This window comes from Pinus tabuliformis, chromosome 6 (genome assembly GCF_031772625.1).
Source record: "Pinus tabuliformis cultivar Carrire ecotype Pingquan chromosome 6, CPIR1, whole genome shotgun sequence".
Classification (NCBI taxonomy): domain Eukaryota; kingdom Viridiplantae; phylum Streptophyta; class Pinopsida; order Pinales; family Pinaceae; genus Pinus; species Pinus tabuliformis.
Window position 1 is genome coordinate 1956373237 of NC_142292.1, and position 26634 is coordinate 1956399870.

General features: G+C 36.9%; 1 protein-coding gene and 2 pseudogenes across 1 annotated transcript; all 3 read left to right on the plus strand.

Annotated features, from left to right (window-relative positions):
• Window positions 1-4684: 4684 nt before the first annotated feature.
• LOC149266995 (putative pectin methyltransferase QUA3) lies at window positions 4685-11345 on the plus strand (annotated as a pseudogene).
• Window positions 11346-11651: 306 nt separating this feature from the next.
• Window positions 11652-24253, plus strand: LOC149266996 (putative pectin methyltransferase QUA3; annotated as a pseudogene).
• On the plus strand, window positions 16487-17628 carry LOC149266997 (protein REDUCED CHLOROPLAST COVERAGE 2-like). The gene is made up of 3 exons (XM_089397794.1): window positions 16487-16755; window positions 17096-17161; window positions 17538-17628. The coding sequence occupies exons 1-3, from the start codon at window positions 16638-16640 to the stop codon at window positions 17594-17596; spliced, it is 243 nt and encodes an 80-aa protein (XP_089253920.1). The 5' UTR covers window positions 16487-16637; the 3' UTR covers window positions 17597-17628.
• Window positions 24254-26634: the final 2381 nt, after the last annotated feature.

Genomic DNA, 26634 nt, shown 5'->3' on the forward strand with positions numbered 1-26634 from the left:
CTACTCACAAAGGAGCAAATGCGTCAGACAACAACATGATAAGTGGAGAACGATGATAGCGTAGAACAGTAGCTTACCTTCATTGCCGAGGAAGATGCCGAAGTTGTAGACCTCCGAGACCACAACCTACCAACGCAACAGAGTAACATGCCCAATGAAAATTCGAGAATGAGTGATTTAAAGAAACCAAGATAAGGAACAGTCGCCATAGTTCAGCAAAACAACCAGCTGAGACTACACATACAGAGAAACTAAAAATCCTTCCAGACAAGCGTGTTTCCATAAAATAACAGAGCATATCAAGCGCCGAGGTAGAAGAACAAGAGAAAACTAGCACAGAATAGTGTCTCCTTACCAACTAGTGAAGCCGAGCAGATATCCAGGTCAAGACCGAGCAAAAACAATAGTAGTAGCATAATCACACGGTGAAATCGCACCAGAAGAGCCAAACAGTAAAACCCTCGACCTCCAACAGAACAATGCACAAATGACTGGGAGAATAGGGTTTGTGGATCATTAACCAAGGCGGGAGTGTGATTACCAAGGAGTGGACACATGTCCAACATCCAACGGTGCTGGTACGAGTGATAAGACCGGGCATAAAAAATATCTATGCTAATCATTGTAATCAACCTTTGATTAACTTAATCATGTAATTAATCACCAGCGTAATCATTCATATTAATTTTTATCCATTTATTAAAGTTTTTTGAGTGTAAAGAGGGGCTGGACCCATCAAGTGGTATCAGAGCAGGAAATTGAAAGTACCAGGATAGACATGTGAGTTGGAAGACGTGGACATGGGAGAGGTGTGCGCAGAGTAGAAAATGAAGGACTGAGAGAAGAAATAAGGATCCTTACTTCTCGTTTGGAGGCAGTTGAAGCAGGAAGGAGAATGAATCCAGAGGTTGGAGATGATGGCGAAGAAGAGGCCATAGTTACAATAGATGGATGGGACGAAGAAGGACCGGAGATGAGGTTATTGAGGTTGATCCTATTGGCTAGTAGCAACCCTAAGGCAGAGATCCCAAATTACTATGGCAGCTTTTCCACAGAAGTTCTGTTGGACTGGATCAGCGAATTGGACAAGTATTTTGAATGTGAAGAGGTCAGTGAGGACTGGAGAGTTAAGTTTGCTGCAATGAAGCTGAAAGGACATGCAGCCCTATGGTGGGTCACTGTCCAAGCAGAAATAAGAAGGATGAACAAGTTGCGAATAAAGAAATGGCCAAGGATGGTGGCCAAGCTGAAAGGCAGATTTCTCCCCAAGGATTATTAGATTGCACTGCATCGACAAGTGCAGAATTTGAGACAAAGAGGGATGGCAGTGAGGGAGTATACAGAAAAATTCTATTGGGTAAATTTAAGAGCTGGTTACACAGAGGACACCTTGGAGAAAACAACAAGGTATGTAAATGGTTTGAGACTGGAAATATTGGATGAAATTAGCATTCTTTCCTAGAAAAATATAGAGGAAGCCTACCAAAGTGTTGTGAAGGCAGAGGAGAAAATCACCAGAAAACAGAATGCTAGGAGAGAACGGGGAACTAGCAGAGGATGAGGACAATCCTATGGCAGAGCATGGACTACCAGTAATAACGAAGAGGGCAGCAGCTCCAAGGCTTCAGGAACAACAGAAAAAGGAGACAACACTAGAGGTGGCAAGTCATATCAACAAGGAAGAGGCAATTCCCGAGGTAGAGGAGCTAACTATCAGTGCTACGGGTGCCACAAATGGGGGCACAGATATTTTGAATGCCCTGAAATAGAACAAGCTGGCTAGAGAGGAACGTTTGTTGCACAGCTTGACGAAGCAGAGGCACCGCCTCAAGAAGTAGAAAATGTACCGAGAACAGGGGAAGCCTTAGTTTTGAATAAAGTGTTGTTGAAACCAGCCAAAGAAACAGTTGAACAAACTCAAAGGAAAGCATTATTCCAGACAGTTTGCAAATCACACGGGAAATGCTGCAAGTTGATCATCAACAGTGGGAGTACAAATAATTTGGTTTCCACCGAGATGGTAGAGAAATTGGGTTTGAAGCGACTGAAGCACCCCACCCCTTACAAGGTGTCATGGCTGCAGAAAGGCCATTAGCTGTTGGTTGACGAACAGTGTGAAGTTGAGTTCCACATTGGCAAGTACAAAGACAAATTTATTTGTGATATTATGCCAATGGACATGTGTGTCATACTGATAGGAAGGCCATGGCAGTATGATCGAAAGGTAGTGCATTTTGGGAAGACAAACTGTTAGAAGTTTTTCAAAGATGGGATCAAGCACACACTTGTACCCATCAAGGAGGAGGAGACAGTAGAAACAAGCGGGACAAAAGCATTACTAATGGATGGAAAATAGTTTTTGAAGCAGATTGAAGAATGTGAAGTGAACTATGTTGTTGTGAGGAGAGCAAAGACAATGCTATTACACACAGAAATGTCTGATTTTCCTGCAAAAATATAGAAAATGCTACAGGAGTTCAGTGATATTGTAGTCAACGATTTGCCAGACAAGTTGCCTCCCAAAAGAAGTATCAGTCATCATATCGACTTTATACCTGGAGCAAGTCTACCAAATAAGGCAACATATCAGATGAGCCCCAAAGATAATGAGGAGATCAGAAAACAGGTGTAGGAGTTGCTAGATAAAGGGTTGATAAGGGAGAGTTTGAGCCCTTGTGCAATACCAACAGTTCTTGCTCCCATGAAAGGAGGAGAATGGTGAATGTGCACAGATTTCGAGGGCTATCAATAAGATCGCTATCAGGTATAGATTTCCATTACCATGGATGGAAGATATGATGGACTGTCTGAGTGGGGCAGCGTACTTCTCAAAGATTGATTTAAAGAGTGGCTATCATCAGATTCAGATCAGGGAAGGAGATGAGTGGAAGACAGCCTTCAAGACTAATGAAGGGTTGTACGAGTGGCTAGTCATGCCATTCGGTTTGAGTAATACCCCTAGTACTTTTATGCGACTGATGAATGAAATGCTGAAAGAGTTCATCAGAAAGTTTGTAATAGTGTATCTTGATGACATATTAATTTTCAGCAAGACTAAGGAGGAACACTTTCGACATGTTCGGAGTGTGCTGGAGAAATTGCAGCAGAATAAGCTGCTGATAAATCTAAAAAAATGTACTTTCCTACAAAGAGAACTGGTTTATTTGGGCTTTGTAATTGTAGAAAATGAGTTGAAGATGGACCCAGAGAAGATTGCAGTGATCATTAACTGGCCATCCATGAAATGCTTGTTTGAGGTACGTAGTTTTCATGGACTGGCATGTTTTTATTGCAAATTTATAAGAAATTTCAGTGAAATCTGCACACCTATGTTGGACACTATAAAAAAGGCAAGTCAACCTTTTTGTTGGACCAATGTAGCAGAGGAAAGCTTTTAGCTCCTAAAGAAGAAAATTACAGAAAGACCAATTTTAAGATTGCTGAATTTTCATAAGCTTTTCCAGGTTCGTTGTGATGCAAGCGGTACAACCATTGGAGCTGTACTCAGCCAAGAAGACAAACCTGTTGCGTTTTTCAACGAGAAGTTGAACAAGAGCAGGTAGAAGTATTCATCCTATGACAAGGAATTCTGTGCTGTCATCCAAGCACTGAAGCATTCAAGACACTATCTGTTGCGGAGTGAGTTTGTTTTATTTTCTGATAATTCTGCACTGCAGTATGTGATGCAACAGCATAAACGGAACCACAAGCATGACAAGTGGGTCGAATATTTGCAGAGTTTCACCTTTGTGTTGAAACACATCAGTGGATAGTCTAACAAGGTGGCAGATGCATTGAGCAAAAGAGCCTTGCTCTTACAGGAAAGTACGATACAAGTGTTGGGCTTTGAGCATTTGAAATGCTTGTATCAGACTGACGTGGATTTCAAAGAGGCTTATGAAGCCTGTCAGAACCCCTTGGTGAGGAACAATAGTCCATGGTTGGACTACAATTTACAGGAGAAGTTATTGTTTAAAGGGGGACAATTATGTATTCTTGACTGTTCGATGAGATAAAATATTATTCGAGAGAAGCACAGTGGAGGTCTAGCCAGACATTTCAGCATAGACAGAACTTTAGATCAGCTCGGACACTTTTATTACTAGCTAAGAATGCGAAGGGATGTGCAGCAATATGTGAGTAGGTGTAAATTCTGCCAATTGGTGAAAGGACACAGGCAAAACACATGACTTTACACACCACTGCCTGTTCCAGGTGGACCATGGGACTCAGTCCACATTGACTTTGTCTTGGGATTGCCAAGAACACAGCGAGGTTATGACTTGGTGATGGTAGTGGTAGACAGGTTTTCGAAGATGGCACATTTCATCCCTTGTAGAAAAACTAGTGATGCCACTCATGTAGCTCAGCTGTTTTTCACTAAGATTGTCAAATTACATGGCCTACCAGATCTATTATTTCCGACAGGGATGTGAAATTCACAGGACACTTTTGGCGCACCCTATGGAAGAAGTTGGATACACAATTGAATTTCAGCTCTGCATATCATCCACAGAATGACAGGCAAACGGAAGTGGTGAACAGGAGTTTGGGGAACCTGCTACGGAGCCTGACTGGAGAAAATTCATGGATATGGGATCGTGCGCTTGCTCAAGAAAAATTTGCTTATAACAATTCACCGAACCGCAACACTGGGCACATTCCATTTTAGATCCTGTATGGCATGCATCCTCGCGGAGTACATGAGTTGTGGGATCTGGGAAAATTGGAAAAGAGAAGTGTTGATGGGGAAGATTTCGCCAAAGCAATGAATGATTTGCATGAGCAAGTGAAATCAAAGTTACATGACAACAGTCAGAAATACAAATAGCAGGCAGATTTAAAGCGATGAGAAGTGTAGTTTAATGTAGGGGATGAAGTCCTTGCACACTTACGCAAAGAACAGTTTCTTAAGGGCACATATAATAAGCTGAAATTTAAGATGATTGGTCCCTGTAAGGTTTTGTGTAAATTCTTAGCCAACTCTTATGGAATACAGCTGCCACCAGATATAGGCATATCACCTATTTTCAACGCAACAGACTCGTTCCCATATACTGCCATCCCTGAAGATGACAGTGTGGTACGGCTAGAACGGAACACCCAGGTTGAAGGTAGTTCTTGGATGAGGCAAATTCCTTCGGCTCAACCCCATGAGATCGAGAAGATTCTCGACACACAGGTGGCCAAGCAAACTTGCAGGAAGGAGTATTTGCGGTACCTTGTCAAGTGGAAGAACTGTCCTCTCGAGGACAGTTCGTGGCTCGACGTGGCACAGATACAGAAGGCAGGTTATTCTATGGAGGAGCTCATGGAACGGAGCCATGACTTTTTATTAACTCGGGAGCCTGATGCAGGAGCATCTAGCTAAAGGGGATCATCATGACAGAGGATCATTTGGTCTCTGAGAGGACTGAGGAGGAAATTTGAAATGAACACTTTAATTTCGTTTCATTTATTATTTCAATTTCTTAGAGAAGTAGTATTTAGGAAGATAAAAGTTCAATTAAATGAACTATTCTAGTTAATTGTTTCTATTTATCATGTTATCCTTTACAAATCATAGCGTAGGAAAAATAAATAGTTTTAGAACTGAAAATAAACCATCAAATGTAACTAACAGTAGTTAAGAGAAACTATTTTTCAAAATCATTCAAAAGGAGACAAAATGCATTCTAATGGGTTCTACTTTTGAAAAGAGAAATAAGAATAGAAATATCTGAGCACACAGAAGTTACATTTAATATCCCACAATTGTCTATCTATAGATTGTTACGTTGAGTTGGTTGATACAGTAAAAGAAAATTCTCTTGTGTCTATTCTACAAAGCATACATATTGTTCTATTTGCATTAACTAAACAGGCCGACAAGTCAGCAAGATCTTGCAAGTGTGAACACGGAAGAAAATATAGAGATGTGGATGATTAGTCCCAGACCCATTAAATCAAAAGAGCGAAAGAAGTTCCTGGATAACACACAAGTTCTAGACAGCAAGGACAGAAACCAATAACACAGGTATTTCCTGAAGACGAAATCCTTTCTTTTATTCACAAGAGTAATCATAAATCTCTGTTAAAGATACATTACAGTCCATACAAAAAAGTAACGTTGTTCAAGTCTAATGAGAGCATAATAGAGGATGAGATAGAAAACCCTAACTTGTAAAACCCTACAGCGATAACCCAAGAAATATAATAATACAAGCCTAAGGACTTAGCTACATTGCGTTAGATAGACAAAGGTTCTTGCGCCTAAAAGCTAGCCAAACCATATTCTAAGCCAGTGACAGAGACAAACAAATAAATCAAGATTAACAAGGAGCGACCCTACCCGGGTCTTGCCAGCATGCGACAAAGCAGAAGCCAGGTCCTTCCGAACGAACCTACCTGCAACAAAACCACCGAAACAGAGTATAAGTGTCGTGTGGAAGGAAAAGAAGAACCAGGGAAACAAAATGCTGGAAGTGTAGGGTTCAGGACTTACCCGTAGAGAGGCAGAGCACTGAGGCTGTGGTCACCCCAGGGTCTGTCTGCTCACAAAGGAGCAAATGCGCCAGCCAATAGCGTGATAAGTGGAGAACAATGATATCGTAGAACAGTAGCTTACCTTCACTGCCGAGGAAGATGCCAAAGCTGTAGACCTCCCAGACCACAACCTACCAATGCAACAGAGTAACATGCCCAGTGAAAATTCGAGAACGAGTGATTTAAAGAAACCAAGATAAGGAACAGTCGCCACAGTTCAGCAAAACAACCAGCTGAGACTACACATACAGAGAAATTAAAAATCCTTCCAGAAAAGTGTGTTTCCTTAAAATAACAGAGCATATCAAGCACCGAGGCGGAAGAACAAGAGAAAACTAGCATAGAATAGTGTCTCCTTACCAACCAGTGAAGTCGAGCAGATATCCAGGTCAAGACTGAGAAAAAACAACAGTAGTAGCATAATCACACAGTGAAATCGCACCAGAAGAGACAAACAGTAAAAGCCTCGACCTCCAAGAGAACAATGCATAAACGACCGGGAGAATAGGGTTTGTGGATCATTAATCAAGGCGGGAGTGTGATTACCAAGGAGTGGACTCATGTCCTACATCCAACGGTGCTGGTACGAGTGATAAGACCAGGCATAAAAAATATCTGTGCTAATCATTGTAATCAACCTTTGATTAACTAAATCATGTAATTAATCACGAGCGTAATCATTCATATTAATTTGTATCCATTTATTAAAGTTTGTTGAGTGTAAAGAGGGGCTGGACCCATCAAATTCACTTGGGAATAGACCAGTTTAACCGCCTAACCATGAAATGAGTTCCTCAAGTTCTACCCACCACATGAGATAAGCTTGCCACAAAAACAACTCCTCTAGTTGATCGCTTGAATAGATATTTAATACCTTATAACATTTCCTTTAGTGGCCGGCTTTTGTGGACCTCTCAATCCACTTGCTGAGGCTTTTCCATAATAGCTCGCATTTCTCTCCCATGACACTTTTATGCTTTATCTAATCTTGGCATCTTTGTTGAGCTAAGCAACTTAATGGATTTTTCTCTTCCATCCATCAATGGATTTTTCTCTCCCATCCATTTAATTTATCTACAATTTCATCTAGAATTATTATTATGAAAGAATATCCCAATTTCATTTTCTAATGACATATTTGTTTATACTTCTTTGGAAATAATATCATTTTCCACGTGTCTTATTTCCATTATTTACATTCCATTCATTAATTTAATAAAATATTCATTATATTTTTCATGGCTTTTCCACCATTTTTCTATAGTAACTCACTCTCATCAAAACAAGATTACAACAATAGAGGGATATTACAATAATCTCGTTATTTTTATTTGCTTGCCGAACTCATTTTACAATTGTGGGTTAGGGATTGCGAGAGGTTTTTGTAATTTTTTTTCATTTTATCTGTAAATGCCAAAATTGGCCAAACCTGGATATTACCTCAGATGGTAAATCTTGTTTAATTGTTTTTAGTAATACTAAGGATTTCATCATCAATAACTTTTAAATTATTTACCTTTCCTTAATAGGCTTCCAGGGATGTTTCATCCCAAAAATTATGGAGTAGTTTCATTCCTCGAATGGTTAATCAAATGGGATGATGATTTTATATTATTTTAGCCTACAAGCTCAGATCCTAGAAATTTATTCTTTCTTTTTATTTTACTTTACAAATACGAAATTCGTTGCATGTATAACTATTGCTAGGGTTATCCGCATATAAAGGAACAATTAGTTTTATTTTCTTATTTTTAATATAAAGACTCATGCACGCTGGTAAGTTCTATGTATATCTTATTCTACAACTGCAAAATATCCACCTTTTTAATTAGAATACTACGGTTATTCACATGGTTTTTTTCTTTAGTTCTAGCTTCTGTACTCCAGTTCATAATCGCCTTCCTTTAATTACAAGATGATTATTCCCTCTATCCAACTATTTCAGTTCATATCAAGTTTAATTATTATCGCATGTTCTCTTTAATTGTAAATTCAAGTACCATAGTTGCTGGAACTTTGTTCATCTCTAAAAATATTTCTTTTTAAAGTAAGACAAAGTATTATAATACTGACCATCAACTACATCTAGCGTACCAGGCCTATATTCTTAGAGACAATTTGTTCGTATATTTTATTTTATTTTTACACCGTAAGGTGTTTCCCTTTGAAAACAACTTTCCTCTTGGGTTACGTGTACATTTCTGAGCCTTTGATTTAAGTGTTAGACGATGAAAATAATCTTACCCATCCAATTGATTAGACCGGTATATGATGCGACCCAGCGAATCGACGCTTGCCCTCACTCAACGCTACGCTACTTCCAGGTGCTTCTCCGTGTGGAGACCTTGCACTTGCCCTCACTCTGGATTTGGTTTCAAGCTTGCTGTTCTTGGCGGTCTTCGTATTTTTCCTCTGCGTATTTACTCCACTGGGAGATTTGTTAGCTACATCGAGGAGACAAGCATTGTTGCTGAACGGGGGAAGGGACAGAGATGGAGATCCCTAGCACAGAGAATGCTTTCTTAGAGTGGTTGAATTAGGGGAGGCAGCAGTGGAGGCCTGCCCCTTGGAATCCATCGATTACTGTCCTTGCGAAGATCCACGACAGAGTAGCCATTTCACCAGAGAAAGAAATGTTTACAGAGAGAGGCACTGCCCTCCTCAAGATCAAAATCTCCTCTATCTCATTCCACCACCTCTCGACTACAAAATTCCTCTGCCATGGCCTGAAAGTCTCCACAAGGTCTTTCTCACGTTTCTAATGGAAAACATTTGTTTTCTTTAATGTTTGTTTCCAGTTGAATTTTAAAGTTGTGAGAAAGAGCATTATGATTTTAGGAATTACATTTTAGAAATTTCAAAATGCTAGATGCCAGATTGGTAATTTGAAATAGCTTGTTATTAGTTCTAGATTCTATAGACATTTAGTGGCATTTGGGTTCCATAATTAGATATAACTACTTTTTTGGGTAGGCAGGGGAAAGACTGTTAATCTATTGATAAATCTCTATGTGCTTATTGAACGGAAGACAACCAATTTTCTTTCTATAATATTACTATTAGTTTCGAATTGGCCCGAGGAATCTCCCGATGTCATTTTGCTCTCTGCCAAAAATCATGCATCAAAGACTTGACTCAATCTTGGGTACTGTAAAATCGCTTAATTTAAAATTTGTTATTAAATCTTGCTTTTTGATTAAACTTGCATGGTAGATATGGCATAGCAATATGACCCATAACAAGATTGCAGATCGGAAAGGGCATCAGGGCTGGATGAAGGCAGAAGGACTTTACTTCATATTTCTAGGTGGTGGCACCATGTTTCCCAATGGAGCAATACAATACATTCAGAAGCTGAAACAATATTTACCTATAAGTGGTGGAACCATCAGGACAGCTTTGGATGTTGGCTGTGGGGTTTGAACTTTCTCCCTTTCTCTTCTCCTTAATGTATTGTTTTTGAAGAACCTTTGCAATCTAATTTGTAAATGTACTAGTAGAGCCACGACCCATTACCAAAGGGAATATCACAATTGATTGATTGATTGATTAATATTGAATCTTGACTCCCTAAATGCAGGTTGCTAGCTTTGGAGGATACCTGCTTAAGGAAGATATATTAACCATGTCTTTTGCTCCCCGGGATTCACACAAGTCACAGATACAGTTTTTATTGGAAAGGGCCATACCTATGTTCCTAGCAATGCTTGGAACCCACAGACTGCCCTTCCTTGCTCATGTATTTGACCTGATTCATTGTTCTCGATGTTTGGTACCCTTCACTACTTATAGTAATCTTTCTCCATCTCTAACCTAGTGAGAAGATATTTCTGTTGAGTGATATTTCGTTTTGAATTTACACCATTGATGATATCTAATTTTCACCTCAAAGAAAACAAAAAGTTAAAAGCACTGTACTTGCACACTATGGTGCAAAAATTACAAAAGGCGTATTTATTGAAGGAATACTCTGTCAAACAGATGGATCTTACATGATCGAGATGGACCGTTTGTTGTGATCAGGAGGCTACTTTGTCATCTCTAGACCTCCCATGCAGTGGCCTAAACAAGAGAAAGAATGGGCTGACCTGCAGAATTTAGCGCACACATTATGTTACGAGTTGGTTAATATTGATGGCAACACTGCAATTTGGAAGAAACCTTCCAACAACTCATGCTTCACGTTGAAGAGTGTAACTGGACCTAATTTATGTGACGAACATCATGGTCCCAACTTGGCATGGTAATTTATTCCATCTAGTGGTTGAAATTGTGTTTTTTGATGTAAAAATGTATATCACCAACTTGGAACTTTGTTCTCCTGGCGAATATTCTCTTTCAATATGCTTACAGCCATGTACCATTGAAAGGGTGCATTAACTAGTTTTCACCATGGAAAGAGAAAGAGAACAGTTTAATCGATCTTCCAAAGTGGCCAAGCCAGTTGAACGAACCTCCTTAGCATGCTGTAGACATAAAGAATTTTCTTGATTTATTTAAAGCTGATACACGGAGATGGAAAAGGAGAGTGACATACTATAAGAATGTGCTGAATCTGAAGTTAGGATCTTCAAGTGTATGCAATGTTATGGATATGAATGCAGGTTTTGGTGGCTTTGCAGCAGCAGTTATTACAGATCCTATCTGGATCATGAACGTTGTTCCTACTTATACAACAAATACTCTTGTTGTGATTCATGACAGAGGCCTTATTGGAGTTTATCATGACTGGTAAGTTTATATTCCTTGAGAGTTTTGTTAAGTGTTTGAACTATATTGCTATGATCTGCAGAATTCACGTACTTAAAATTCCTACAACACTACATCTTTGATTTCTGATTTTCCAATTGCCTTCCTTGGACGTTGAGTTCAATTTCAAATCAAGGTTCTAGTTAAGTTTGGTTGGCTCTTGGAACAACATCTCAAGTACCATAAGATGGGAATATTTGCTGCCCATGGATTTCCTTGGTTTGTTTCATCTTTTGATGGGAGAGTGCAAGCAAGAACACGTCTATACAATTTGAATAGTATGTACTTGCATTATGGTAATGTTGGTTTCCAGTTGAATTTTAAAGTTGTGAGAAAGAGCATTATGATTTTAGGAATTACATTTTAGAAATTACAAAATGCTGGATGCCAGATTGGTAATTTGAAATAGCTTGTTCTTGGTTCTAGATTCTATAGACATTCAGTGGAATTTGGGTTCCATAATTAGATATAACTACTTTCTTGGGTAGGCAGGGGAAAGACTGTTAATCTATTGATAAATCTCTATGTGCTTATTAAACAGAAGACAACCAATTTTCTTTCTGTAATATTACTATTAGTTTCGAATTGGCTCGAGGAATCTCCCGATGTCATTTTGTTGTCTGCCAAAAATCATGAATCAAAGACTTGACTCAATCTTGGGTACTGCAGAATAACTTAATTTAAAATTTGTTATTAAATCTTGCTGTTTGATTAAACCTGCATGGTAGATATAGCATAGCAATATGCCCCATAACAAGATTGCAGATCAGAAAGGACATCAAGGCTGGATGAAGGCAGAAGGACCTTACTTCATATTTCCAAGTGGTGGCACCATGTTTCCCTATGGAGCAATACAATACATTCAGAAGCTAAAACAATATTTACCTATAAGTGGTGGAACCATCAGGACAACTTTGGATGTTGGCTGTGGGGTTTGAACTTTCTCCCTTTCTCTCCTCCTTAATGTATTGTTTTTGAAGCACCTTTGCAATCTAATTTGTAAATGTACTAGTAGAGCCACGACCCATTACCAAAGGGAATATCACAATTGATTGATTGATTGATTAATATTGAATCTTGACTCCCTAAATGCAAGTTGCCAGCTTTGGAGGATACCTGCTTAAGGAAGATATATTAACCATGTCTTTTGCTCCTTGATATTCACACAAGTCACAGATACAGTTTGCATTGGAAAGGGGCATACCTACGTTTCTAGCAATGCTTGGAACCCACAGACTGCCCTTCCCTGCTCATGTATTTGACCTGATTCATTGTTCCCGATGTTTGGTACCTTTCACTGCTTACAGTAGTCTTTCTCCATCTCTAACCTAGTAAGAAGATATTTCTATTGAGTGATATTTCATTTTGAATTTACACCATTAATGATATCTAATTTTTCACCTCAAAGAAAACAAAAAGTTAAAAGCATTGTACTTGCACACTATGGTGCAAAAATTACAAAAGGTGTATTTACTGAAGGAATACTCTGTCAAACAGATGGATCTTACATGATCGATATGGACCATTTGTTGCGATCAGGAGGCTACTTTGTCATCTCTGGACCTCCCGTGCAATGGCCTAAACAAGAGAAAGAATGGGCTGACCTGCAGAATTTAGCACACACATTATGTTACGAGTTGGTTATTATTGATGGCAACACTGCAATTTGGAAGAAACCTTCCAACAACTCGTGCTTCACGTTGAAGAGTGTAACTGGACCTAATTTATGTGACGAACATGATGATCCCAACTTGGCATGGTAATTTATTCCATCTAGCGGTTGAAATTGTGTTTTTTGATGTAAAAATGTATATCACCAACTTGGAGCTTTGATCTCCTGGCTAACATTCTCTTTCAATCTACTTACAGGTATGTACCATTGAAAGAGTGTATTAGCCAGTTTCCACCATTGAAAGAGAAAGAGAACAATTTAATCGAGCTTCCAAAGTGGCCAAGCCGGTTGAACGAACCTCCTCAGCATGTTGTAGACATAAAGAATTTTCTTGATATATTTAAAGTTGATACACGGATATGGAAGAGGAGAGTGACATACTATAAGAATGTGTTGAATCTGAAGTTATGACCTTCAAGTGTACGCAATGTTATGGATATGAATGCAGGTTTTGGTGGCTTTGCAGCAACAGTTATTGCAGATCGTGTTTGTATCATGAACGTTGTTCCTACTTATACAACAAATACTCTTGCTGTGATTTATGATAGAGGCCTTATTGGAGTTTATCATGACTGGTAAGTTTATATTCCTTGAGCATTTTGTTAAGTTTTTGAACTTGATATGATTTGCAGAATTCACGTACTTGAAATTCCTACAACACTGCTTCTTTGATTTCTGATTTTCCAATTGCCTTCCTTGGACGTTGAGTTCAATTTCAAATCAAGGTTGTAGTTAAGTTTGGTTGGCTCTTGGAACAACATCTCAAGTACCATAATATGGGAATATTTGCTGCCCATGGATTTCCTTGGTTTGTTTCATCTTTTGATGGGAAAGTGCAAGCAAGAACACATCTATACAATTTGAATAGTATGTACTTGCATTATGGTGAATTCTCTCTGGTTATCAAGGTGCTCCGAGAACTAGGGCATCTTCAGATTTACATGATATTTATCTATTTTCTAGACAGATCAAGGGACTCTGGGCACAAGTTTAATAGGATGGTGATTATGGAAATATCATTGAATATTCTATGACTAGAAATTTGATTTGGCAGGTGTGAGGCCTTCTCTTCTTACCCTCGAACATATGATTTTATTCATGCAATTGGCATTGAATCTCTAATAAGAGATCTGAGTAGAGGTGGAAATAGGTGCCTTTCTGATCCTCCATTTGTCTTTTGGGTTTTCTTCAGATTCCTGAACCTATCACTTTATATTGTTTATATTCATGAACCCTTGTCTAAAGAATGATATTGTGATAGGCATTCTTCAATCATCATTTTTAGTTCCATGTTAAATTTCATGTGTTACTTACTCATTGGTTTTGGATTTTATGCTTACAGATGTAGTCTTGTTGATTTGATGATTGAAATGGATAGAATTCTCCAGCCTGAAGGAACTGTTGTTGTTCGGGATACTCCTAAGGTCATTGATAGGGTTGCAAAGATTACAAGTGCAATATGCTGGAGTACAGAAGTTTATGACACTGAGCGAGAGTCCAATTGCAAAGAGAAATTGCTAGTTACGCCGTAAGGCGTTTCCCTTTGAAATCAACTTTCCTCTTGGGTTACGTGTACATTTCTGAGCCTTTGATTTAAGTGTTAGATGATGAAAATAATCTTACCCATCCAATTGATTAAACCAGTATACAATGCAACCCAGCAGATCGACGCTTGCCCTCGCTCAATGCTACGCTACTTCCAGGTGCTTCTCCGTGTGGATACCTTGCACTTGCCCTCGCTCGGCGATACTATACTCCAGGACCCTGGATCTGTGGAAATCGACTTCAGGAAACCCTTCATATCAATCATAAGGTAGCAAATGATATTCTGACCCTCAGAACATACCCAGTCTGCTACAGGACCCATGAGATGATTCCAGGAGGTCTCACTCAGCCTTAAAAGGGCTTGGATTATCACCACTAGATGCCTTGGACTGTCACAAGTCCACTTCTGGACTTCGGTCTATCGCGGGATGGCTACAGGAATTGCGATCTGTTACAGAATGGTTGCTCGACATCAGGGTATGTATTTCCATTTTAGTTTGTCTCAGAGTATATGTCTGCTTTGATTTCCTATTTTCCAATTATTTTGGCTGTGGCATCACATGGGCCGTGTTGTGGTTACTCTCCGATGCCCTGTCATTGCGTTTCGGTGGTTGTTCTCTCTGATCTCGATGTGATTAATTGGTTGAAAAGGCAAAGACCAGCTGTGGGCAGCTTCTTGGCTATTCACAAGTTCATCTGATCTTAGTACTTTTATATCAATACAAATATGAGGTCTCCGTTTGCTTTTAAAAATAAGAAATTGTTATGGTGGCAACCAATGACTATATGGTATCGTTTGTTGCTTGTAGTCCTGCCTACTGTGCTAGACGGCACAATGAACACTCCAGGTGATTCTCAAGTTATTTTAAATGTACGCTATCTAATAAAAAATATTATCTAGTGCTTATGATGGTAGGTGGTAACATAAGTCTTGTCATAGATGTTTGATCCAGCTTTAAGAATTATGATGAATATAATCCAATCTTGCAGCATCGAGACCTATGGATAGTCATGTTTGGTTCGATAGTATATTTTAATATATGTTTGTTTTATGGAAACAGGGAATTTCCACAGACCGTATTCTTGATTTATGTCGATTATTAGTTGTGAATGTGGAGACATGCCATTTGACCAACTATTCTTTATCCCATGAGGTAAGAAAATCAGTAGTTCAGAAGCTCATTAAATAATGGGATTGTTTGACAGGCTGGTGGATTGCAATTGACTGGTTTTGTTCAAGATATCATGTGGTATGACCCTACTTGCATTAAAAACACAGGTGTTCGTGTCAAGATAGAAATAGCCATGTACAGTGAAACTAGTTCTATTATTAGTTTGTAAAGCTTAAGTGTGACCATGGAAACATTGGCCATCTTAGTTTTCTTGAAGTATCCATGACTTGGTAAAAACTTGAATTATACCAAGTTCGTGGCAACAGGTTGAGGGATTCATTAGATGTTGCAACCTTGAAGCCTTGTGCCCTTACTATTGTAGAAGGTAACCAATAACTCTGCTCCCCCATCTGAAATTTCGTCTTTCCTTTCTTTAAAATATAAATGTTTTTATCTTGAAAAGGGGTCAGAAATAATGTTAAATCATAATATTAGAAAATTTTTCTCTTGTTTCTTGAATTGATCTAAATTTAATTTCTACTTGCATACGTGCTTCAAATATATATGCAAAGAAAAATATGCATTGTTTATACTCAAAGTTTGCATAATACTCTATATATGATTTTCATTTATTTTTCCTTTGTAGAGGACTACACTTAAGAGTATGCAGTTGCACACATTAGAAGATTACTGGACATTGTTGCCTGTACAACATGCTTTGGTTCTTCAGGAAAGCAAGGGGAACCTCGGTCTGGGCAGGGAGGTGGAAAAGAATCATCTCACTCAATGATAGAGAATGTGGCTGAACAAAACAACGATGTTTCTCTAAAGAAATCTTACCTAGCAATAAAGAAAGAAAATAAGAAAACAAGGATGGAAAATACAATAAACCAGAGACCTTTCAAAAAGTTGAAGGTAAGGTTGAGGCTAGTGAAAAAGAAAATGATGGAGAGGAGAACTCAAACCAACATTCTTCTAAGGGTGAAGGAAGAAAGAAATCCTCGAAAGAGGGGAAATCTGAGGCCATTGCAGCTATGGCTGCTGCCAAAGAGGCCACAGATAAAGGGGATATGACAGGAATGTGTCCTCCCTCTAAACTTGGCCAGTTCTATGAATTCTTCTCGTTCTCACATCTCTTGCCTCCTATCCAATGTTAGTATACCGTTCCCTGCAATTTTTTATAATTTGAAAGTAGTAGTTTTCAATCTTGTGTATAATAGAAATATTACGAGAATGCATATATCCCATACAAATATGGATATGATGTTGAAAGATTTTCCATGTACTCTTCAAGCCATCAAACTATGGTTCTTTATTTGATTGTAATGCAAAGATTCCAGAAAATTTTGAACTGTGAAGCATGGAAAACAATGTGCACATTGCCAAATTTAATTTGTTGATTTTCTTTGGAGCTTATGAGTTAGAACTTTGAAGGGAAAAAAAAGTGAATTACGAATAGTATTTTAGTGACTAATGACATTGGGATGTACAGTCATAAGGAAGTCCACAAGGCAATCTGTTGAAGACAAACGTCTTGGAGATTTTTTTTTCTATAGACGTGAGCGCTTCTTATCCAATCCTGCACTAATTTTGAGCTTCACCTCCATAATGGCTAGGAGCTGAATTGTTTCTTCTGTAGATTTCTTATATTTGTCATGCCATTTCCCCTGATATACATGTGAAGCTCTGCAATGGAAAGTTGGTGACTGTAACAACATCCACCAATGGTTTTTATAGTGTTGGAAAGTAGCTTGTTCAAAGTCATGCACTTGTCAACTTGCTACAGCAGTTGAGTAGGGCTTTTGCAAATTTCTATAGAGGTGAGCACTTCTTATCCAATCCTGCACTAATTTTGAGCTTCACCTCCATAATGGCTAGGAACTAAATTGTTTCTTCTGTATATTTCTTATATTTCTCATGCCATTTCCCCTGAGGTGAAGCTTTGCAATGGAAATTTGGTGATTGTAACAGCACCCACCAAAGGTTTTTATAGTGTTGGAAAGCAGCTTGTTCAAAGTCATGCACTTGTTAACTTGCTACAGAAGTTGAGCATGGCTTTTGCAAATGTGAGTATCTTTAAGGTCCAAACTATACTTCTATTGCACCTTATATTATTTAATTGCTTACAAGATGCCTTCTCTCATGTTTAAGAAATTGACATCAGTGTTTAATGTTTGGGCATCGGACTTCTCTTTGTGGGATCGTTCTTATGAATGTTTTAACTTCCTTCTAGCTATTAAGGATATAAGAAATTATAATGATTTCGGATTTTGAAATAGTTTTTTGTGTTGATAAAAATTGAGGCTTGGACATATTTGTTGTAGACGCTTTCTTCATGGGCTACATCAAGTGCTGAAGAGGTTTCTTCAATTGGACCAGGCATTCGCTTTTTTCAACTTTATGTAATTTTATCATTTCCACCCATATGATTGTCTTCCGATGTTTTCTAAGATGTAATTGAGTTAATATCCATCCAATTGTATTATAGGCTACTAAACCAATGGTAAGATTAGTTATTTTAGATTTGATGACAGGACTAGATAGACACGTGGGATAAATCTTATATTCAGAGTATAATCCTCTTTAACGTTATGAGTTTGTACCCATGTTTTAACACTTTCTCAGCTCTCAATAAAAATCAGAACATTGTGGAATTCTTTTAGGATCAAAAGCGACGCTAGGGTTAGAAGAAGAATTTATCACCTATAATGTATCAAACTTAAAATAAGTCAGAAGCCTCCATTTTATCTGGGATTCCTCTTTGTTCATCCCTTGTCTGACACTGAGGTATCTAATTTTCTGAAAAGTCTCATTGTGATATCCACTCATACATGCTAGACAGTAAGGCACACCTCTGTGTTGAGATTCAATTCTGGATCCATAATTGTTTTTGACTTCTATTGATTTTTCTTTGTCAAAAATGTAGATTCGCATTGCCTCGAATTATGCTTCTGCTTCCCCTCAAAAGAGACCATCTATGAAGGAGGTATTGCATTTTCTAGAAAAAATGCCATCATCCACAACCGATTAACCAATTCTTTATTCCTATGTAGCATCCTTGCTTTGACATAAGTTGGACAAAGATGAGGACTTACACTTAATTGCCTCGAATTATGCTTCTGCTTCCCCTCAAAAGAGACCATCAATGAAGGAGGTATTGCATTTTCTAGAAAAAATGCCATCATCCACAACCGATTAACCAATTCTTTCTTCCTATGTAGCATCCTTGCTTTGACATAAGTTGGACAAAGATGAGGACTTACACCCACATTCCGTATTCAACAGCTCTACTTAGAAATTGACATAACTGATATAGACACCTCTATGATTGGGACTCAGATAAACTCTGCTATTAACACAGCTGCTTATGAAATCTCCAGTCTTCTTAAAAATTTCAATATTTTTACAGTTGAGGATTGTAGCAAAACTCAGGGATCAAACTTAACTCCATGCTTATGAGGCATCTGCGTTCTCACAGTTTACTTGTAGCTTATTCTCAGTTTTAATGGGAAGGTGAGATATGGTGTATTATTGTTGCAGTGGAAGGGGATGGATTTTAATTGCTGGTTGGACCAAAAGAAATTGATGCAAATCAATATTGAAAATTAGATTTATTGGTTCAGCTATAGTTTTCATATACAAAGAAGAAACTGCTCCTTTTTCAGGTTAGAATATTTATATATACATGTTCATCTCAGCAACAAATGATAATTTATCAAAACCATGAGAATGCTACACAACTTCCTTCATAAGCCTTCTTAGGAAGACCATGAAATAAGAGAAGTGACCCTATGCTTGTATTTGTATCTTATTCTACATAACATCTTCTTACTTAGCTGGAGAACAATTTGCTACAGTATTTATATAAGTTTCTATGGATTGTTTCTGCTGTTATATATTGAACAGTTCCATTATACCATATTACTGGATTCTGTATAGTCTATCCCTGTTTTCTCTTCTTTAGAATATATATCAACCCTTTTATTTTGTTTCAAGGATATGTTGTAGTTTATTTCATTTCTCTTTTATCTTTAAGATGGATATTTATCTTTTTTATCACCACGTTCTCTGTCGTTCATTTAAATTGGATATTTGTCATTTTGTTCACTGGGTTCTCTTTATTTTGTTATAACTAGTTATTGATAATTTTTCTCATTGAGTTCCCTGAGGTCGAGTATAATGCTTTCCTGGCTTATCAAAGAGTATTGATTCCTTTTCAATTTCAGCATTCTGGATAACCAAATCTAGTTCTCTGAAATCATTACAAAAGGGAGTCCATTATCATGTAGGGTTTGAATTGTTATTCTCCTCTTGTTGTATGCTAATCTTGATCATCTTGTTCAGCTTCTAAGGTTCTTAGTGGCTTATCCTTTTCAGATCCTTTGACTAACACTATATCTCTCTAATCTTGCAAGATGGTCATCAAACTCTCCCTTTTACCTACCATGGTTGGCCAGGATTAAAATTGCAAAGGGAGTAGCCAGAGGCCTGGCTTATTTACATGAAAGGAAGTTTGTTCATGCAAATATTAAGCCAAGCAACATCCTTTTGGGCTTTGACATGTAGCCATACATAGCAGATTTTGGGCTAGAAAAACTACTGGATACTGCCAATGTCAAGTATAGTAGCTCTGCTATCCACCTAAGGAACCTTGAAGGTATATTTTTAGGGAGCAAACACTCGGCTCCCGCGATAGCCTACAAAGAACGTTTTAATTTAAAAGAGAATTATCATGGTAAATTGGTATAAGAATATTAGTAGAAAAAATCACCTAGTTATAAGCCTAAATATTGGCAAAGGCTAATTCTTCATGTGGCATAATCAATTAGTCATGTTATCTTGCTACATGATGCAAAAAAATGACCCATGGACCCTAATACTTTTTAGGGTTCTTTTTCAATTCAATAGGCTTTTCTTCTTCTTCTTCTTCCTGAGATGGGAAAGGTAATGACTCAAAAATGACTCTAAACTTACTAGATAACCAAATTCTCAACATACCTTGCAATTTCCACACTAGCCACTTATGGATTTTCAAACATCAATGTTTAGATAATAAATAATGGATGGGTGTAAAAAAAACATAAACATTAACACCAAAAATAATAATAATCACATGAACCTATTCAGAAAGCGGAAACACATAAGATATCATCTTCACATTTGATACTTTGGAGAAAGGCAATCTTGAGTACCACGATCAAATAAAGAAACACCAGACTACGCGAGAAGTGAGTGTTAATTTTTAAAATTTTGATATAAAGGTTGGTTTTCAAGAGAAATTGCAATTAACAATGTGCAAATTACTGAATAAATAATTACCAATTAAACTTTTAAGTCACGTTTTAATGGGTTATATGCTTAACATTCTAGGATTTCAATGCATATTTGTTACACCTCTATTATAGACCAAGACAAATGTAACAAATCAATGTACACTAGTGGATCAATATGATTGTTTTCACATAAGGCTTGATCATTAAAAGGACATTAAGGTTTGTACCTTTTGGGACAATTGCTAGTATAGTCAACATCAGAGAAAATACAAACGACCCAGAACATGAGAGAAAATACAAATGACCTAGATCCATTAAAACCTTGAAAGTTTGTTCATGAACTCTCCGAATTTGGTATAAAATGTGTACTGTATTTGAAACTTCAATTTGCCATTAAATTAATGGGACATGAATTCCCACAAAGGAGTTTAGAAATGTGCAATTAAGTTGAGCTTTCATCTTGTCATTCAATTGATGGACACTGAATATTAAATATAAGATAAATATATAGGAGTAGCATGTGAGTGTCAGTTTTATAAAGAAGATTCTTTTTATTATTAATAAAAATATAGATAGTTAGTTTCATTTTAAAGGGTTATAAATATGAGCTATAAATACAAGACTTAAAAGGTTGTAAATATTTAAAGTGTTGTAAATATGAGTTACTAATTGTTTTTACTCAAAACCTGATAAATAGCAATTTAGCAATTTCTTTTTAATTGAGTGACTCAAATTCATGTTTCTTTAGGTTGAAGGTAAAGCCACTAAAGTGGAAAAATTGTGATGCCAATAATTAGAGGGATTGTCATCATGGGGTGATAAGAAATTTAATATTCCAAGAAGAGAAGGTAGTAGTAGATTCTAAATAAATTAGCAATGCAACAACATAAATGTTTGCAACAAATTTAGAGAGATCCACCTTGTTGAATAATGCACATACTACATGGATAATGGATTTCCACACTTTATGCCTTACGGCATTTTCTTTGCAACATCTGGTGCAAATGCTAGTTTATACTCATAACACTAACTGTCTTAATTTATTGGCTTTTCCTGCCAATACATACTTACATTAAATGGAAAGGTGAATCTACTGACATGTGCTTGAAGTCCTACACCGACTCTTACGATATATTAACAACAATAAATTCTCAAATTTGATACGATGTAAGGAGAATATTTTTTTTGCATCAATCCTCACCTATAATATTTTCAACATGATGTATTTCAAAAAAATATCCCTAAGACCTCATACACATGAATGTATACGTGGTCTCTTACACAGTCTATAATTTATAAAGTTTGACAAACCACTACCAATATTCACAATATTTTATATCCACACATGTATACATTAACATTCAGAATTGAATCATAACTTAAAGGTATACAGCAATAATTCATCAATAATATACTAAGTCAAAATCAAACACATACACCACACAGAGTTCAGACATTCTCACCAAATATATTGTTAGAAATTCACTTGGGAATAGATCAATTTAACCGCCTAACCATGAACTGAGTTCCTCAAGTTCTACCCACCACATGAGATAAGCTTGCCAATACCTTATAACATTTCCTTTAGAGGCCGACTTTTGTGGACCTCTCTATCTACTTGCTGAGGCTTTTCCATAAAATCTCGCACTTTTATGCTTTATCTAATCTTAGCATCTTTGTCAAGCTAAACAACTTAATGGATTTTTCTCTTCCATTCATTAATGGATTTTTCTCTCCCATCCATTTAATTTATCTAGAATTTCATCTAGAGTTATTATCATGAAAGAATATCCCAATCTCATTTTCTAATGACCTATTTGTTTATACTTCTTTGGAAAGAATATCATTTTCTACCTATCTCATTCCCAGTATTTACATTCCATTCATTAATTTAATAAAATATTCATTATATTTTCATGGCTTTTCCCCCATTTTTTCTATAGTAACTCACTCTCACCAAAACAAGAGTACAACAATGGAGGGATATTACAATATTCATGTTATTTTTATTTGCTTGCCAAACTCATTTTACAACTGTGGGACCCCTGTTAAGGGTTGGAAGTGGAAAAATTATGTGCATAGATATTTTTACTTAAAACAAAATATTGTCATGGGAAACTACAACCGGCAAAAGATGCAATAGAATGTTTGACACTCTAGAGAGTTATGGGAATTCAAGATAGTTTTGGAAAAGGTAATTGTTTGCCCGAATCTCCTTTCTCAGAGAGTTTATATCAAACAAAAGAAAAGTTTTGCATAAGGTGAGAGGGGAAAAGTTGGAAGCAACCTTATTCCGAAGCCTATTGGAGGAATCTGCCATGAACTAGCATCTAGTTAAGTCCTTTGTAGGATGCTTCTATAGAAAGTATCTCCTAAACACTGTTCATTCCCTCCTCCATATTACTGACACTTAACCCCTGGCTTAGCACCCGATTGGTCCATGATCTCTATTTAAAGAGCATGGAGGATCATTTGTTAGGTGACCATTCATGAGAGAATCTTATGTAAATTTTCTTTCTTTTACATTAATAAATTGCCTCAAGTGGTCGTGTTGGCTCAAGTCGTGGACTATTTCCCTCCTAACCACGTCAAGAATACTGGTGTACTGATCTGTGATATGTTTGTGAGTGGTGTTCTTTGTTGTTCTATCTAAGGAACTTACCGTGTAAATTCGGCCAGGTTATGCACTCTCAACAAGACCTAATTCAGGAATGTGGGTAGAACTGGGTGAAGAACCCTAGTCACTTTCTAAAATGTTATTTGAAACTATGCAAAATTTGAGAGCAAAAATAGCGAGTGTAAGAGCTGATAATGAATGGTTAATGATGGATCAAGAGTGAATAATGAGAAGCCCAGATGAAAGGAAAAATAAAAGGGCTTAAGCCCAAAACCATGACAATGAAAACAGATTTGAATCACATCGGTAGGTATAAGATAATGCTATTGAGATGTGTCCCATGCCAAAACCTCAAGGGGACAAGGGAACGAAGGAGGAAGAATTTGAGAATGTGTCTCAAGGAAGGGCCTCTAAACAGGTGAAGAGACAAAAGATAAAACTTCAAGGGGGATCTAAAAATATTAAACCACAAGTATTTGATGGCGAATCCAAAGGGGGGGGGTGAGCCATGGACATAAAACATTAAAAAATATTTTCAAATTTGTAACTATGAAAGAAATTTGAAATCTCACTTAGCCATTTATCATCTTCAGGGGAAAGTGACCTTACAGTGGGAGGAAGTTAAAGAAATCATTGGGATTGATGAGAAAGAAATCACGTGGGAGAGATTTCAACAAAAATTTTAAAAATAAATATCTTACAGAACGATATTATGTTGGAAAAGCTAAAGAGTTTCATGACCTTAGATTGGGGCACTTAATGATGAATGAGCATGTTGCAAAATTTACCTCCCTTTTGAAGTATGTCCCTTACATGGGAGAATAAGAGGCCAAAGTACAATGCTTTATTAGTGGCCTAAAAGCCTCTATGAAGGAGCTTCTAGAGTCTGAAAACCCCAAAATTTGGATGAGCCTATCCACAAGGCCTGAATATGTTATTAGAAATAAAAATAAAAGGAGAGAATAATAAATCATTGTAGTACACCTCCATACTATAATGTTGATTGTTATTATTTTAAACTAATTTATTTGATATGAAAGGTCGAAAATTCATAAAGTACATTGAGATATTATGTAAATAAATAAATTGTATTAACTAATAAATAACTTGTTTGAAATTACTTGGGGAATGAGATGCTTGAGTATGAGATTCTTTCTAAAGAAAGAAAAAAAAATATCACGGCTAAATGAGATTTAGATAATTATTCCATGACATAGATAATGGATAAGATTAAATGGATAAGAGATAAAAATATATTAGTCGCTTATTTGTAGAAATGTGACAAGAATGGAAAGTAATAAAGCGCGGCAGGAGAAAAGTGAACCTTAAAGGAAAATCCTAGGCAGGAGAGAAAAGCCAACCTTAAAGGAAAATCCTAGGCAACTCAAGTGGAAAACACCAGTAAAGAGGGACACGACATAAGGAAAAATCAATTATGGAAGAAAAAATATAACATACCTATTGAAAGGATCAATGAGGTTGTTGATCCTGGATTTGCTTGGAAAGCATAAGCTCGGGGGTAACTCGAGGTATAGTTGAAGTTTGCGAGGAAGAGTGTCCATTCACAAGTATTTTTCTCGTTATGATTCTTGGTTGAATATTATGCTCACTATCTTTTGTTATTGTAGTATTTTCAATGATAATCTATGTTATAAAATATCTCCTAGTGTAGTAAATTAAACGATAATTTTCGTTATAAAGTATCCAATACTGTATTAAATTAAATGATAATTTTTGTTATAAAATTTTTAGTACTGTAATAGATGAAATGATAATTTATGTTATGATATTTTCTGTACAATAATAGATTACCTGAGAATTTTTGTTATAGAATTTACAGTACAGTAGCAGATTAAATGATAATTTTTATTATAGAATTTAGAGTGTTGTAATTGAATAAATGACATCAATTTTTGATATAGAATTGCAGTACTGAAGTTGATTATAGAATGGTCTCTATTCTCTATAAGTGGAAGGAAAACTTACATTATATTAAATGGGTAAATGTTAGTTGGATGTCTAGCTTTTCTGATATTGTGAAGGAGTTAACGAAAATCTCCTGCTACAAATTAGCATGTGCTATAGAAGGTAAATTTTATTAAAATATTAATGAGTGGCTAAGGAGTATATTATAATTTGTATCAAGTGGCAGCATTACTTCCAACTATAAAATATTAGTAATGGTTGTTTTAATTCTTAGTACAAAAAAGCGTGTACATAGATATAACCAGGAATTTGCAAAGTCAAATATCATTTCGAGTATATAGGAATATATCGACTAACCCATTAAATTAGAAATGAAACCAGTTATTGGGAAATCACCTAAGTAAAGAAATTGGACTCGTGAACTAGAAAATTTAACATAACTAGTGTAAATCAAATTAATTTCTTTCCAGGGCTTATAAAATATAGTTTTACCAAGTAAGAAGCTATAGAGTTATATTTGGAAGTTTGGTTCCTAAATAGAAAAGTAATGTTGAAAAGAAAACCAAGAGAAGATGAAAATAAAATAATGGAGAAATAACTTAATTGAATGAGGAAGATGTCCTCGAGTAAACAATATAAGAATATTTGTAAAACCTTATTTATCAAAGTGTTAGTTATTGATTTAAGAGTAAGAGAGAACACATAGTGAAATTATTGCTGCTATGTTGTGAACATAATTCTCTCTGGGCTTGGAGACATGTTATTCTAAGTTAAAGCCTCGAGGGTTATTTTAGTTGGTTGAGTTCCCGTTGCTAAGTACTTTGCGGGTTGGGAGGTTACAGGGTCAAATCTACTCGATGTCCTTGGGATTAGGTCCCTCTTGTTTGACCGATGGGTAGATGCCTTCGGGTTGATTTTCCTGGATTTTTCCCGTGGATGTAGTGACTGTTATCACTCCTCCAGATCTTCAAGGCTGAGGAAGAGCCCGGCTGAGGTAACCACAAACTAGTTTGTTTGCTGGGTAGCTATCCCTACCAAGCAGGAGAGGGCTCTCTCCAAAGGATCATAGCGAGGAGTGTTGGATAGCTTAGGGTTTTAGGATAGATGTAAAGTATAGGGGGTTGTTTTATATGATTTTGGTTGGGTAGTCACAAGGTTGGGTGATTTAGGTCAGAGGGACTAAGTTAGGGCGAATGAGATATGATTGCACACATT